At 42.0% G+C, this 16,868-nt stretch overlaps 2 protein-coding genes across 2 annotated transcripts in view; both read left to right on the forward strand.

The window, feature by feature from the left end:
* Positions 1 to 326: 326 nt before the first annotated feature.
* Positions 327 to 12,730, forward strand: SLC25A30 (solute carrier family 25 member 30). Its single transcript, XM_050334078.1, has 11 exons — positions 327 to 476; positions 1,046 to 1,134; positions 3,060 to 3,138; positions 4,993 to 5,140; positions 5,777 to 5,871; positions 6,150 to 6,235; positions 7,591 to 7,690; positions 8,561 to 8,681; positions 9,204 to 9,339; positions 10,308 to 10,388; positions 11,090 to 12,730. The coding sequence occupies exons 2-11, from the start codon at positions 1,114 to 1,116 to the stop codon at positions 11,129 to 11,131; spliced, it is 909 nt and encodes a 302-aa protein (XP_050190035.1). The 5' UTR covers positions 327 to 476; positions 1,046 to 1,113; the 3' UTR covers positions 11,132 to 12,730.
* Positions 12,731 to 14,840: 2,110 nt separating this feature from the next.
* COG3 (component of oligomeric golgi complex 3) overlaps positions 14,841 to 16,868 on the forward strand; it is a 30,710-nt gene continuing 28,682 nt past the window's right edge. The window contains exon 1 of the mRNA XM_050334054.1: positions 14,841 to 15,008. Within this exon, the coding sequence (XP_050190011.1) occupies positions 14,841 to 15,008 (168 nt within the window). The remainder of the gene's footprint in view (positions 15,009 to 16,868) is intronic.

Consider the following 16,868-nt stretch of genomic DNA (forward strand, 5'->3'; position numbering starts at 1 on the left):
AACCGAGGGGCAACATCAATGTCCTTGTGGTTAATGCTGAGGAGAAACCCTAAGGGGCGAGTGACCTGCTCGTTAATCGGGAGCGCTGAAATACCTGACACAGCCGCTCCAGGGCAGGAACGCCAGTGGAAAACACTACCCTGCCCCGCCAGCCCAGCAGCCTCCCAAGGCCAGCGGCGAGGGGAGACCTCTGACTGCAAGGTCAGGGTGGTTAATCTTTTCCCAAGTTTATTTACAGGCGGCCTCGGCGTTCCCTTCTAGCCGACTGCGACTCTACTCCCACCCCACCATCCTCGCTCCCGGCCGGCTCGGCCGGCTCGGCCTCTGGGGCGAGCCCGCCCCGGGGCGGAGCTCCGCGTTCCCCAAAAGCCGCCGCGGAAGAAGGGAGCGGGGTCGGGATTTGGGAGAGGGATCAGGGTTTGGGAGCTGCGGGGATTGGCACGGCAGGACGCGGGGGTGGAGGAGAGACCTCGCTGGTGAGTAGGGAAGGCGGCAGCTGCTGCCCCTCAGGTCGTGGTGGGGTGGGAGCCCATCTTTTGTGTGTAATTATTTCTACGGTCCTTGTTGCCTCCCTAGAGCCGAATCCATTTTAGGTAGCTAAAACTACTGTAAACTGGAGTACACCGTGAGCTTAATACGGTGACGGTGTTTTTAGCCAATGTATAATTCGGTATGTGACTTTTAAAGCTTGTTCCCCAACAGGGGAATATCGAGCTATTTAAGCAATGCATTCTTTTATGAACCCCGGGGCTTTGGTTCTATTCCGGTCGCGCTGTGGTTAAAGGCAAGCAGACTTGCTTATGACTTTTGCAGAAAGCACGTGGATGAATCTCTGTATTGGTTCAACCCAGCAAGTATCCCCACTGTCATCACTGATGTTCAGGGAACAACAATATATGTTTGATAAGGACAACATCTTTCTAGTAAAACTGAAGATTTCAATTTTTTCTTTAATGATGGCTGGATTCCCTTTTTAACTAGTTTGCCCCTCACTCACCTGATATGGAATTCTTCTAAAGAGACGCTTATTGTTTTTTTTGTATAGGGAAGAAATTCTGAGTAAGAAGCAAACCAAGAATTCGGAAAATGAACAGAAAATGAAACAGCTGAGCCATGGGACGAAATTACTGGCTGGTGTGTTTTTTGGGATTTTTTTTTTTCCTCTGTTATCAGCTCTGCCTCTTTGCTTTAATTTCTCCTTCTTCTTCCTACTTTTTTTCTAAATTAAGGAAAGCTAGAAAGAAGGATGTAGGATAGAATTGGAAAGACTCTTACAGTTAGTTTTCCATACCAGGAGAGGAGACTAGTAGACTTTCAGAGCTACAGACCTTGACCTTCACCTTGGGATATGTCAAATAAGAGTGCCCTATAAAATTTCTGCATTAGAGTATCCTACATGTATATTGAAGCTTCAACTAATATTAGTAAATATATGTGCAAATTGAAAACTCTTTTTGGCAGTGCACAGAATTACATAGAAAAAGTGAGTAGGCTTCACTGGTTAGGCAGAGTGAAATACGAAATAAACAGAAAAAGGATATATTTTACTTTTATCAGTGTTGTGGTATTTGTGATAGATGAAACTCTGTTTTAGTGTGTTGGGGCGGAGGGAGTTAACTGTCAGTTTTGACGAGTTTCTCAGAAGCAAAGATCAGTGTGTGTCTGATAGTGGGGAAACCAAGTTTGGCTTTGTCTCTGTTAATTGAATGATCTGTCATTAATCATGGCAGAACAGAAATATGAGGAACTTGGAGCTAGAACTGGCTTCCCTCTATATAGTGTCATACCCATGTGGCTCTGCTCCATTTGAATGGAAAAGCTGGCATAGTCTGTGCCTGTGGTCCTGACCTCTGTACTGCACTTTTTTTGGCAGTATAGAAGGGTGTCCTTAGTTGCCTTTTCTTTGTTTATCTATTTTTTACATCAGCAGTGTTCTAAAAAGTAAGATGGGTTTCTGTGCACATAGGTGTTGAGTATTTGAAATTGTGTGCTTTGGGGTTTCATTGTACTGTGTGTCAGAAGACCCAGGCAACTCTTCATGAAGTAGAGATGATAAAAGGAAAACCAGGGCTGCAGAAACTGCTCAGGCATGCTTCTGCAACTTCTGACACTTTGTTTGGATGCTGGATTATTGACACTTCAAGAGGAAGTGACTAAAGAAGGTTCAGCTGTACAAAAGGCTAACAAAAAGTAACTGGTCTATTTGTGATATTTTCCAGCTGGGCTGTACAGGTGAATAAACAAAATAACAGAGTGTGTAAGTGCCAAGGGAAGTACTTTCAAGTACAATTTTCCCATAAAATTAATTGGTAAAAGATAACTGTAGAGTCCAATGTTTAAAAGGATATTGTAGAAAAATGGGAAAGTATTTATATTATGAGAAAGGGGGAAAATAAGCTGTGGACAGACCTGCTTGGTTTTGGGAAAGGCAACCTTGTATTGACTGGACTAACTCCTCTATTCTTTTTTTCGAAGATAATTTAACATCTTGCAAAGCATATGCCATGGTTAATTATACTTTGTAGTCACTTTGCCAAATTCAGTTAACTGACCTCTAAGTCAGAGCAGCCTTTTTTATGTGCAGTGCCTTATACACCTGATTACTCTATTTTCGCGTAATGTGCACAAGAACGAATATTGTCAACACCTGTAGCAGAAATAGCTCTTAATGGAAGCAAAAGCTTTCTTAAAGGAAGCTTTGTCATGACAGTGTTAAAAGTTCCATTTGACTGCAGGATGTAGTCAAACTAGTTCAGCTTGGTAAAAATCCTTGGAGGCTATTCACTGCAGTGCTCCTTAACATCGTGCCTGGGAGACAAACTGCTTTAACCTTTCATGGTGAGGAGAGTCGTGGCCCAAATACATAGTAGACATTGATTCGAACCCATAGGCCTTTGTACAGTATTCCTGACTTTCTTCTGATTGTCAGTGGTATTACGTGTTTTTTACACTTAGTATGTTTGAAAGCCTCATTTTAAGTGGACCAGGCACAAAATTTTATTAAGTGTTAGCATGTATAGCATGTACTTACAGAAGCATAAAATCATCTTACTTCACAGAAAGAGGAACCTATAATGCCAACACTAAACTGGAAGCCCTTTATCTATGGAGGTTTAGCATCAGTGACTGCAGAATGTGGTAAGCATTTCCTTTACCTGTTCACATTATTTTCTTGAATCAGATAGCATGGAACCAAGCTTGTTTTAAATAGACGCTTTCTAGACAGTAGTATATGGTGGTCTAGAGCACAGGAGTTTTTTTGTGTAATGCTGACTGAAGATTTGCTCTGATCTGTGTTACCGTGTCAGAATGCTTGTGTCCGTAAGCCCTCATCCGCTGTGAGTCTTGCTTTAATACAAATTTTGCCTTTGCATTTTATTATTTGGTGTTTGTTTGATCTATTCCTAGACATTGGTCATGAGTAAATACAGCTTTTGCTTTGCTACAGTAGACAAGCTAGATTTGATTAGATTTGAACAATTACTCAGTTTGTGAGCAACACAGAATAATTGCTATAGTGAGACAGTGCATCTGATATTTTAGGCCTACTCTAAAAAACAACCTAAAATATGTACATCCTTATAAAGTCATATCTGAAATGCATGTACATGAAAATAAAGGAAGTGTGGACTTTCATATTAGCAGAACATAGTTGGGCATGCGGTTGACTTTCATGGGAAGTCTGTCTGGTAAAGTAGATGCAATATAATAATAATAAATGGCCAGTCTTCACGAGTGAAGATCCGGGGAAGGTCTTTACACCTTCCAGCCTGTGCATTGGATTTTTTAGGTGAGACACAGTGTGCGCGGAACTGAGCCCACCCTTTAATCCTAAGGTTCATCTGCCAGGGCCAAGCGAGCTTGGACGGTGGCAGCGAGGTCCTTAGGACGTAGGTGGGTTGCCTTTAAGGGCTAACGAGCCCCACCTGCCCGGGAGTGGCCCTGACCGGGAATTGAACCCGGATCTCGGCAGTGATAGCGCCGTGCCTTTACCACTAGACCACCAGGGGCTCCTGATGCAATATAAAATTACACACAAAAAAAAAAAAACAAAAAAAAAAAACAAAAAAAACCAAAAAAAAACCCTACTATTTTGTTTTCATAGAATTGTAGAGTAGTTTGGGTTGGTCTTCTAGTCCAATTTCCCTGCGCTGAGCAGAGATATCTTTAGATGGGGTTGCTCAGAGCCTTGTCCAATCTGATTTTGAATGTTTCCAGGGAAGGGAAGGATTTCTACTTTCTCTTCTGAAACTTGTGCAAAGTTTAGTTTAAAACCTCTCTTATTTGACTTGACTGAACATGACCAATAATACCAAAAGCTTTGTAAGGAAGACAAACAATTCACAAAAGCTTTGTGTGTCTGGTAAACCTTGTTAGAACAGATGTAGTTAATCTCGATTCCTGTTAGTGCTTAGGTCTGTATTGAATGTTGAGGTAGGTGGTTCTTTTCCTAAAGATAAGCTCTGAAAGGATATGCTTTCCGAATCCTTTCATAAAGAGAGCATGGAGAGTATGAACTGAACGTAGCAGTAGGAAAGCAATAACAGAAATAGGTACTGCTGCTATTGTTTTTTGGTTTTTTTTAGAATCTATAGAGCATGTCCTATGGAATTTGTTGCCTTCAGTGATGTGCTCTTCAAAGGTGTTGGTAGAATGCACATGCAAACTCTGTACTTGATTGTGACTGTAGTATCCTATTCAGTGTGGCTGTTTACAACTGGGCAATACCATGTTGCCTGAAAATACAGTGAATGGAGAATGTAAACACAGGGAGTAGGTAGGGGTAGGCCTCTGACAAGCTTTTATGAGAAACAAGGTGATATAGCATGAAGCACTTGTTTAAAAGAAAGTCTTGTTAAGAGACTTCTTTCCCATGGGACTATTTTTATATATTTTGGTATATAAGAAAGGTTGCTGTTTCATATATGACATTCTTTGTTGTCTTTGGTTAGGTAAGTACTTACTTAATTTTCTCTCTGATTTTGCTTTAAGGTACTTTCCCCATTGATCTGACCAAAACACGTCTCCAGGTTCAAGGTCAAGTTAATGATGCCAAATATAAAGAGATCCGCTACCGTGGAATGGTGCATGCACTAGTCAGAATATGCAGAGAAGAAGGATTGAAAGCCTTATACTCTGGGTAAAATTAACTGACTTGCAGCAATGGCTTATGAATAGTCTATTGATAAGTATGAGCCCACAGTGTGTGAATTTTTGGATTTTAGAATTAGAAGGTATTTGGTTAGCCTTAATCTGGAAGCTGAAAGACCAATCTAAGATCACTTCAGTGTTTGCAATTTGCAATAGAATTTTGTGTTTTAAAAAACCCGTCAACAAAACTTACTTGGAAAAAAATAGCTAAGCATACAGGTAGTTATTCTCTGCAGTGCTGCTGTGGTTGTTCCATCTTGCAGAAGAAAAATTGAATTAACCTTTGTATATAGGTGAGCATGTTTTCTTTAAAACATGTAGGATGGTGGGGGACTTACATTCTGGACATGCCTACCAGCTATTTTGTAGATCACAAGTTGAAGCATATGGTCTAATAGTAATCCTTACACAGTTCATTCCTGTTCTTGCAGGCTTTATTTAAAACAAACAAACAAAAAAGCTCCAAAGCTTGTTTTGTCTATAGTGAGTTTAAATTGTCTATTTAAATGAACCAGTCTTTCTCTGGTAGGTATCTTGTGTTCAGTCTCTCCTGCTCTAGAAAGTGTCTGCTGATCAGTTTTTTTCGATCTTGAGCATAAGCATTATCGCTGCTTTGTTTTTACAGGATTGCACCTGCAATGCTACGGCAAGCTTCATATGGAACTATAAAAATAGGGACTTACCAGAGCTTAAAAAGAACGTTTGTTGAGCGTCCAGAAGGTGAGTGGTTATTTTCCATTTAATTGAGGACTGATTTGTTTGAAGCTGGCTGTTTCCATTTGGTATCTTACTGAAGCAGTTTGAACAAGTCTGCTGAGAAGACATTCCTTGTACCAGTTACAACAAAATGAGTCAGCAAGGATAACTTGTCAGAGCAGTTTTTAAGGCTTCTGTAACTGGCACTCTCTGGTTAAAGGAGGGGAAGCATCATCCTGCCCTGATGCATCTTAAGATTTGTAAATCTGCAGCTGAACTCTTTTTCTCTGTTTGCGAAATAGATGAAACCCTGATGATAAATGTTCTGTGTGGCGTTCTTTCTGGAGTAATCTCATCATCTATTGCCAACCCTACAGATGTCCTAAAGGTAATTATGTAGAGTTTGTCCTTGGTTTTTGTTCTCTCATTGAGGAAATGCAGAATCTCTTGATGAATATAGGATTTGTTTTGTAGGCCTATTTATTCTCATCTTTTAACTTCTGAAAAATCAGTAACATCCTGAGTTCTTGGAACCTCCTTCTTGTCCATACTAATTATTTGGAAGTATACATGAGGAAACTGAAGGCTGGGGAGGTAGTTGGATACACATAACTGTTTGTGAGAGAATAATATACGATAATTCTTTTTGACTTTCATGCTGTAGTGGTTGTGTGGAAGCCACGCTACCTATTTTATCTGTACTGCTTGGTAACACTGTTTTACACTAGGATGTTTCTAGAGCTCAAAATAGGTGAAGATCAGTTCAGAGGGAAGAGTTCCAGTGAGTGCTACTTGGACTGTATGATCCTTTAACACTGTAGAGAGGCTTTGCAATCCTATATTCCACGGAAATAGTGTTCCAGCATCAGTCATTTAAAGTGAATTGGTGAAATGACCATGTCTTTAACTGAGCTAAACTGACAGATTAGCTCAGTTGGTCAGAGCATGGTGATAATAACACTGAGGGTATGGGTCTGATCCCTGCATGGTTCATTCACTTTAGAGTTGGACTTGATGATCCTTATGGGTCCCTTCTAACTCAGAATAATCTGTGAAGTAATGGGTGTCAGTTATTTGAAAGGGTTGATTGTATTTATCTTACAAAACTGGAGCTTGTGACTTAAATAGCTACTTAAAAAAAGTAAAGAAAACTTTGTTCTGAAACTACTAAAAAACTTAACCCTTCATAATGCTACTGTGGTTATGTAGTGGCATTTCAAAAATAACCTTGTATTTCAACTCTGGCTCCAATTACTTATTTCCCAAAATTATGTTTACTTACCAAGTTGCTTGTTGCCAAACTTTTACTTGGAAGTTACTATGGCAGGTTTCTAAGGGCTTTCTTAGAAATCTGTAAGGTCAAAGACCATGGTTCTCACTGGCTGAAACATTAATACCTTAACCTTTCATTTCAACATGTTCCTGTGAGAGCACTGTCAAGGGCATCCTGCAGAATCTGTCTGTCAGTCTAATCTAAATGAAGTATACTCATACAGAAATAGAAGTGACTTAATGCAGCTAAGAATTCTACCACATACTTGTTCAAAATTAGCAGCTGTGTTTGGGTAGTTAAGGTGAAAGATTATGGTTATGACAATGACAAAACTCTTAAATTTATATTCAAAAGAAATTGACTTTACTACTTAAAATTGTGACTTAATAACAAAACTGTATTAAGCTATTTTCTTGGTTGTATGTTTGAAAAGTGTTTACCTTTTAATTTTGTCTTCAAATGAATCTCAGATCAGAATGCAAGCCCAAGGTAGTGTGATTCAAGGAGGAATGATGGGGAACTTCATACAGATTTACCAAAAGGAAGGCACTAGAGGATTATGGAAGGCAAGTTTGTTTTTTTTTTTTTTTCTTCTTAACTATATCTTAACACTTTAAGTACACTTTCTTGCTCAGTTGAATTTTGTGTATTTCTACAGCATTCTCAGCTAAATTATGGAGGAGCTAATATGTATGTCATTTGTCATGACTGCTTCACTACTGGTGTCCCAGTGCTTTTAGATGAAGAGTTACTGCCAGTTGTGTTCAAGGATTAGCTGCCACTTAGAAAAGGGAAAACAAATGTAGGCTTCAATTAGGGTGACTGGCTCTAGGTCTAGCTCAGCAACTTTTTGCATGACACCTGAATGTTCTGTCTGTTTTAAAACGTATACTGAAGAACTGTAGCAGAGGTACTAATGAACATCCCCTCTATCTCAGGATTCTCATATTCAGTCTTATAGATTGCCTCTTTTGCCAACTACAGTAAATGACTGTGTAACAACTGAAGACACAAAGTAGACAATTGTTCTGAAACAGCTGGAAATAGAAATGTTTTTCTATTAGTGTGCTTTCCTCTGCAAAGTTTCTTGATCTCCTGTTTTCTGTTCATGTTATTTACTTTGTCAGTTGTTCAGTTAGCAGAGAAGGAACACAGTTTTTGGTGTTTTAGCTGATTGTGGATGCAAGAATTGAGAAATTAAGCAGAGAGAGGAAATAGCATAAAGGAAATGAAATCACTATTCCTTGTGGAAAAAATTTATTTCAAATTTGTGGTTTTGGAGCACATACAATCTAAGATTTGTATTAATTAGCCTTATTTGAATTAATAATGTTCTTAACGTATTTGTGGTGTTGCTTGGTATTATAAGAGCTTGGCTTTTCTGCTAGTGCACAAAGGTTGACTTTAAACTTCAGCTGTATCCTTTCTTTTGCCAGGGAGTATCACTGACAGCACAGAGAGCTGCTATTGTTGTTGGAGTGGAACTGCCTGTGTATGACCTTACCAAGAAGCACATAATTATGTCGGGATTTATGGGAGACACAGTATATACTCACTTCCTGTAAGTTTGTGTAACTGTGTGTAGTTCATCATTGGTTAATTCTTGTCATGGGGGATGAGTATTTTGATTTTTCTGTCATCAGTCTAGATGTAAATATACTTCTGATAGGTTTATAACTTTTAATATAATAACATCTCAAATGGCAGCACGTGGCATGGAAGCTAATTTTATTTAGGATTTGGATTTAACTTTCTTTTGAAATATGGAAATTTGTTTTGTGGGGGTTCTGAATCATTCAGCTGTGCAAACTGAGGTTAGAATTTGCTAGCAAAGTTCTAGTTAGATATTATTCACAGGGGCACAACATCTCTTCAAGCCTACTGTATAAGTGCTGCATAGCAGGTCTTCAAAAACCTGCTTTTTAGAGTAAATGAAAAGTAATTTTTCATATCGATTAGCTGATGTAACTTTTAGTTAAAAGCATTAAACAGCTATCACTACTGCGTGTTTCCTGAGGAAGGGGAATTCTTGAGCATCTTTAAATGTGATAGATAAAATTTCATTAAACCTTTCTTTCATTAGCTCAAGTTTTGCTTGTGGATTAGCTGGAGCCCTTGCATCCAACCCAGTTGATGTTGTAAGAACACGCATGATGAATCAGAGAAGCCAACATGGGGGACACTCAAACTACAAGGGCACTTTGGATTGCTTGTTACAAGTAAGTAATTTATTATCAACATAAATACTGCTGCCATCAATCAATGGTTTTGGAGTAGAGCTCAATTTTTCTGTTTCCCTAGAATTCCATCCTAGTAACTTAGGTATGCCTTTTTGCCATAATTCTCAAAGGGACTAAACTGGCAGTAATGCACTTGGTGGGGAAAGTATCTACTGTCTGGACAGAAAGGCAGGAAGAAAGTTGGTGTCTGCTACAGGCCCTTACTTCCTTTTGGTGCTTGGATGAGGAGACTAAGGCTCTCAGCAGCACTCCAGCTTACTAAACTTTGTACTATGTCAGGCTGATAAGAAATGATAATTTTCAGTTCTTGAAGAACAAGATCTTCTGGGACAGATGTTTTTTTTTCTCTGTTGCTTACTGCATAATGGAAAGCCTAGTACAGCCAGAGGTGAGGTCCGTCTCTGATCTTGATTACTTGATTTGGTTTCTTAAATCTCTAAATTTGGTATGAGGTGGGAGCATGGCAGTCTTTTACCTGGAGAAGAATGGATAGTAAACTATTGGTGTCCAACTGTTGACTGAACAGTCTAAGTCTCACTGTCCAGCAAAATTTTTTTAAGTCCGTAAAGCAAACTGAAAAATTTCAAGGAAATGCCTAATATGAGCTAAAGGCTTACATGCAGAACTCTGCAAGGCTTTTTCTTATTTGGGTGGGAAGAAGTCAAGGAGTGCAATGTGGATTAATTTGTGCTGGGTACCGAATTACATAGACTGCAACTTTACCTGCCAGGTAATGCTGCAGGCATTACTAATCTTGGTTTTATCTAGTGAAATTTTTCTTTGTCCCATCATACAATGTGTTTAAATGAAGGTTACAGGACTAAGCCCTCCTCTTTTCTGGTATAGTCCTGTTAGCTGAGATGCTGTCTAGATTTCTCACTAATAAAGAATTACGTAAGTATGTTCTTATTCTGTTGTTTGTTTTTTTGTTTTGTTTTTTTTCCTAGACATGGAAGAATGAAGGCTTTTTTGCTCTTTATAAAGGGTTTTGGCCAAACTGGTTAAGACTTGGTCCATGGAATATCATTGTATCCTTTTCAAGTGTGTTCAAGACTATTAAATTAGCCATACAACAGCAAGTATTGCTTTTCACAGAATACTCAGTGTGGAAAGTGTCCTGTCAGCACAGATACTCCCTTTTTATGAATAGGAAATGGTGTAGTTGACAGGTTTTTTTTTTTTTTAGTCAACTGCTGCTGGTCAGCTTCACACAGAGTGAGTATTAAAATGTGATCTTGCAAAATAATTCTCTGTTCTTACAATGTCATGCCTGTCCATTTCCTTAGTTTTGAGCCTAGTTTTAAATAAAATTGACCAGATGAGTTAGGAATGAGGACTATTTCCAGAACATGGGAAACCGTTGGCAATTACTGATGCAGTCTTTTTGTTTATCTTAGTCTCACACAATTTTGGTTTTATTTCTAGAGCCAGCTGATCAGAGCCCTGGGAAGTGGGTTGGTAGTAATGTTTCTTTGCCATGAACAAACCTCCCATAGCCCCTCAGAGCTAAGTGAGGAAAGACTCTAAGGGCTTTAGGAAAGTAATTGGCAACACCAGCCTTAAAGCAAGTTTTGTTGTTCCGCCTAGTATTGGGTAAAAAAAGTGGCTAACCTGCAGAATGGCATAGGAGGGAACAAAGTTTTGCATAGACACAGCTGTCCTTTAGTAGTGAAGTGACCATTTTGCACTGCATGAACAGGAAACAGTTTTCCTCAATGAGCTGACCCAGTTCTTTCTGACATATGAACAGCTGAAGAAATTGGATGCCTGACATGCTGAGCTGCATATGGAATTTTGTTAATGTACTGTCTGAGTTTAGAGCAATGTGCAAGTTGTCTTGTGTATTTGCTCTTTATTGTCTGAGCTGCTGGCCAAAGGAAGAGGTCACTGCAAGACTGTTGAGTGAGAAGAACCTGGAGGTGATTTCAAGGCAAACTGGCTCCTGTGACCATGGCTTGTGGACTATGCGCACTATTTTCTAGACCGAACCAAGCATGGTGGAATACCTTCTGTCAACTGTTTCAGTGCTCTTGAATGAGAAGATCTGTAACACAACTTTATGCTGTTGAGACTCATGCACAGTTTTTTGTGAGAGGCAAAGAACAGGTTTTTTTCTTCTGTATTTCTGTAAGGAAAGGAAAAAGATTTCTGTAAAGGAAAAACGATTTTTCTAAAAGGTAGGCAGTGCCAAGGAGATGGGCGTTTCCTGCTTTCAGAAGTGTATGCAATTTGAGTGTAAAATCTTAAGGCTTCTAATTAATTGGAAGTGTCACAAGCCATCTTTTCAGGCTTTCAGGTCAGCAAAATACCTACTGCACTGCAAAATACCTACTGCGGTACAAAATCTGCTTCTCATTTTGGAGCTTTCCTGTGTTCTAAATCCTTAGATGTCTGTGTAATCTGCTGGGAATAATCCAGCTTCATTTGCAAGTGTGGTTGCTACAGTTGGCAGTTTTGCATAGCTTGAGGAAAGTGTTTTCCAGTGTACCATGATGATTTTTAGCATAAGTGATTCTTCAAGATATTCATATGTAAATTACAAGTAGGAATGAAGTTCAGACAAGTTCATGAATATCTGCTGATCTTGCAGAGAAACTTTCCATGCCTGTTATTGTTGGGAAGAATTACTTGTACTGGTTACTGGTTGTTACCTGTAATCTGACAGGTGCACCAAGCAGTTCAGGCTGTGTCATGTAGGTGTCTATGTGAAAAGAACTATCCCCTCCAAAGGTAGGTCTCCTATAAAGGCTGCTTTCCTTCTTTAAAAAGACGCCCAAACTACTGAGCACTTCCATATACCACAGAGGGCTCAAGTTGCTGTTACATGCAGGGAAACACTTTATGCAGAAATCAACCACAACTTTTATAAAACATCACCTTTGGGCTTAAGGGCATATCAAAATTCCAGGGCCTTTAAATAGTTACATTCTTATTAAATGCTGCTGTTTGATTCCAGGAAAGGGAACGGTGAGATGCAACTCTTATGATGAACCTTCTGTGTTTATAGCAGGTAGCAAAGCAGGATGCACAGGTTTGGATTTTTTTGTGGCACTGTGTTAATCTTTTACACATTTTTCATAGAATCCTGCATTCCACTTCAAGAATTTTCATTGCGCTTTCAAAACTATTATAATCACTTGTAATTACTAATTTTGAATTCACAAATCAATTTTTAAATGCACAAGGCACTTTCTTTCCTAAGGTACAATGTTTTCTATATATATATGGTTATGCTGATGTGCAGTGGTTTTTCTTACAACTATTTCTGTACTTTCTGTGCTTTAATAGAAAGACTTGTAAATATTTTTGTACACTATATAAGCAAAGTGTATGTTTGACATTTTTAAGCTTATTAAAAGTGTTAAAATCATTGTGTAATGACTCTGAACTGCTTTCAGTTTCTATGTTTTAAATGGCAGGGGGAGTAGGGCTCAAATACTTCAATGTGATTAACAAAGGAAAGCTGTTGGTTATTTAGCCAAAGCGGACTACAGCTGCTGTAGTTAAAAGCTTATGTTCCTGTAACTTACTGGCTGAACAACATGCATTAACCATAGGTTTTCACTGTTCTTTGGCATGTGTTGAATTGCAGCACAATTTCTCACTCTGTTATGAAAACTGCATTGGTCTGGAACAGATCAATCAGCTTAGTTTTGTGTAGCAACAAAATAATTTTATTACACTTGTTACCAAAATGGGTTTCTAGAGTTCAGGGGTGGTAGGACAAGTGTGATTGACCAGCTCTGAGGGGCTGAGGAACATACCAGTTTGGACTGACAGGGTAGGAGTGCATTGAATCAGTTAATCTGTGGGACAGCTGGACAAGGTGGACTGGGATTAGTTGCTTAGCACCAAAGGCATCCACACAGTGAAACAGGAGTTCAGGATCTCAGCTGAAGGTGACTACTGCAGTGAAGACCACGAGCTATTTTCAAGCTCTTTAATTCTGATGTACCTTAGGATTTACTGTGTAATAATAAAGTTGGGTGGCGATGTGTGTGTGCACTGTCAAAATGTCTGTCTTTACCTGCCCACCCTGTACTGCCTCAGTGCTGTCCTGATGCTTGAGAGAGAGCCACTAGTGTGGGAAAGGGTGTGATGATTCCCTGCTGTGGGCTAGGTAAGTGCTGGAGCCCATGGAAGGGACAGGCAGATAGGAGGCCTTTAGTTGCCATGTTAAACTGGATCACTGGCACAGCTGCAGCAGCCAGACCCAGATGTTAACACCAGTATTTCCATGTGGCTGAGCAGGGTGGCCTGGAGAGAGGCACTGTGACCTCTAGGTTTGTCCTGTAGGTTCTCTACCTCTGCCACCTTGGGAAAACAGACTTCAGGGAATGCAGAGAACAAGCCATCTGCCAGACTGCCCATGAGTATCCCTGGTAGAGCCATGGACATGGTGGTCCCTGCCTGGAAGCACTTCAGGGCTGCCTGTGCCTGGAGGTTCAACAATATCAAGGGCCAGGTCCTGCACTTTGGCCATAACAACCCCCTGCACCGCTGCAGGCTGGGCACAGAGTGGCTGGAAAGTGGCCCAGCAGAAAAGGACCTGTGGGTGCTGAGTGACAGCTGGCTGAATGTGAGCCAGCAGTGTGCCCAGGTGGCCAAGAAGACCAATGGTATCTTGGCCTGTATCAGAAATAGCGTGGCCAGCAGGACTAAGGAAATGATTGTGCCCCTGTACTTGGCACTGGTGAGGCTGCACCTGGAGTGCTGTGTTCAGTTCTGGGCCCCTCAGTTCAGGAAGGACATTGAAGTTCTGCAGTGTGTTCAGAGAAGGTCAACAGAGCTGGGGAAGTGTCTGGAGCACGAGTTGTATGAGGAGAAGCTGAGGGAGCTGAGGTTGTTTAGCCTGGAGAAGAGGAGGCTCAGGGGAGACCTCATTGCTCTCTACATCTGCCTGAGAAGAGGTTGTAGCCAGGTGGGGGTCGGTCTCTTCTTCCAGGTGACAGGATGAGATGACAGAGTCTTAAGCTGTGCCAGGGGAGATTTAGGTTGGGCATTAGGACGAATTTCCTCAGAGAAAGGGTGATTAGACATTGGAATGGGCTCCCCAGGGAGGTGGTGGAGTCACCGTCCCTGGAGGTGTTTAAGGAAAGATTGGACGCGGCACTCAGTGCCATGGTCTGGTTGACACGGTGGTGTTCGGCCACAGGTTGGACTCGATGATCTCAGAGGTCTTTCCCAACATTTGTTGTGATCCTGCGGATCCACCCGGGCGCGCCGTGATGCCGCAGCCCCCCCGCGGTCCTCCCCGGCGCCAGGGGGCGCCATCCCGGCCGGCCGCCCCTCCCTGACGCGCATCTTCCCCCCGTTAATGACGCTACTGCCGCGCGACGCGGCGCGACGCGCGCCGAGCCTCCCCCGGAAGCGCCGCCCCGCTCCCGGCGTTCCGCCCCGCTCCCGGCCCCGCTCCCGGCCCTGGCCCCGGCCCCGCCGGCAGCAGCAGCGGCAGCAGCGGCAGCGGCAGCAGCAGCAGCATGTTGGAGCCGCCGCCCGCGGAGCCGCCGCCCGCGGGCAGGGACGTGCGGGACCGCCTCAGCCTGTGGGACCGCCGCCCGCAGCCCACCGCGCCGCTCAGCGAGCGCCAGACCGACTCGGTGCTGGAGCTGAAGGCGGCGGCCGAGAACCTGCCCGTGCCGCCCGAGGTGAGGCGGCGGCGCCGCCCGGCCGCGGGGTGGCGGGGGGCGGGGGCGGCGGCGGTGCCACGTCGCCAGGCCTGCCCGGCCCGGCCGGCGGGTCCTGCGGGGCCGCCGCTCCCCGGGGTTCGGGGGCGCAGAAGCGCTTCGCGTGCTGGGTTGTCCCGGCCACTGCAGCTGGGAGGGCTCGCCCTCCCTGCCGCCTTCCCGGGGCGCCTCGTGCCCAGCGCCCGCCCCGGCCCGCAGGGTTTGTAGGCAGCGCTGGCAGCTTTCCCCTGAGCATCCCCGAGCCTGCCCTCGCTGCTTCCCTCAGCTCACCGAAGTTTGCCCTCTCGAAATTGAGAGCTTTAGTCGTGGAGCTGCGTTCTTTTGGTCCTTTTAGTGTGATCCTCATCAATGCGTAGCTGCTGGCGCCAGTGTTACTTCCTGGTACGACTTGCAGGCGATCCAGCGAGGGTGTAAAGCCAGGAATAGCGGTGAAAAGCTTAATAACTTGTCAACGCCATAGAGGATGTGGTCTCCCGCTCAGTTGTAGAATAGTGAACTCTGACAAAGTGATTATTTGTGAACGCTCCCTTGTCCACAAAGGGAATTGGAATGGAATGTTTGCATTCCTTAGCTGCACTTTTCATGAGAGGCTTTGTATTTGATACATTTAGTACATCATTACGATGTGAGCAGCATCGTAGCACAAGATACAGTGCTATAAAATCAAGAAAGTTGGCTCTCAGCAAGTGTCAGAAAGCTCAAAATAGCAAAGGGGGAGTGTAAAGCAATTCCTCCCAGAAATGCAGCTGTTTCATTTCATTCTTCCTGGTTTCGTTTCTTGTGTAATTGTCTGCAAAAGGTAAATATTGGCAGGCATCCAAAGTGATTGTAGCAGGATGTGCTGCTGTCACAGGATGTTTTTGAGGATCTAAACCAGCTTGGCAATAGGGCAGGTACCCTATTTGCTAGTCAGGACAATGGCGATACCAAGACATTGAGTTCTTCAGTGGATTGGGACAGTGACATCTCAGCTGTTCTGGGAAATCAGGGTCTGATGGACTTACCTCTTTCTCAGTAGTAGACATGAGAGAAACCCTGGCTCCACTGCTAGGGTCCTGCCTGTTTTAGAAGGCAAAGGAGAGAGGTGTGTGCAAGTTGAAAAATATACAGCAATCTGTCATTTCTCGAATAGTTGAAATCCTGATTGTCCTTCCTTTGTTGGACTAATATTGCCAGGCAGGGATTATTTTACTAAGCAAGTTGTTTTCCAGAGAGATACCAATTTGTATTTTAAGTAGTGTTTTCTGTTTGTTCATTACTGATGTTTTCAGCAATTGAAAACATCCAGCTCATCATGTTATTTAAAAAGACTATTACATTAAATAAATGTATATAACAATATTTATCTTCTTGAATTTCTTCTATGTAAGCTAATTAATAGTCTCTGGTCATAATTAAATACAATTTATCTCAAGTTACTTTTATTCCAATATTTTTCTCACTTAAACAAAATAATTGTGGCTAAAAAATAATTCCCATTCAGCAAAGCTATTCCTTTTCTTCTGAACGAATTGTGGCAGTGTTAAGTCTTGAATTTTCCTTGAGAAAAAAAATCTGACAATTCCCGTGTGATGGTGTTGCCAGGTACCGTGGACAATAGGTTTGCTGTTTTTTTTTTTTACTTCTATGTCAGTTCTGAGTTCTTATGCTCTCAGATACATCTCTCTGCGTTAGAACCTGTTATACTGGAAAATAAAATGTAGCTTATCAACGTCAGATACATGTACCTTCAGTTTCTGTTCTTAGACAAACATGTACTTACATAAAATGCTGTACAGTGTTTTCTAACTGTTACTTAAAAATGTTAGGTGTTTCTGAATG

Source organism: Myiozetetes cayanensis, unplaced genomic scaffold (genome assembly GCF_022539395.1).
Source record: "Myiozetetes cayanensis isolate MyiCay16 unplaced genomic scaffold, myiCay2020 scf5-8, whole genome shotgun sequence".
In the NCBI taxonomy this organism is placed as follows: Eukaryota; Metazoa; Chordata; class Aves; order Passeriformes; family Tyrannidae; genus Myiozetetes; species Myiozetetes cayanensis.

Excerpts from the sequence above, each read along its gene's own strand:
- SLC25A30 (XM_050334078.1), top strand. The coding sequence starts at position 1,114 with ATGGGACGAAATTACTGGCTG. Across the intron at positions 5,141-5,776 it reads TTGAAAGCCTTATACTCTGG|GATTGCACCTGCAATGCTAC; the intron begins GTAAAATTAACT and ends TTGTTTTTACAG. Across the intron at positions 9,340-10,307 it reads CTTTGGATTGCTTGTTACAA|ACATGGAAGAATGAAGGCTT; the intron begins GTAAGTAATTTA and ends TTTTTTTCCTAG.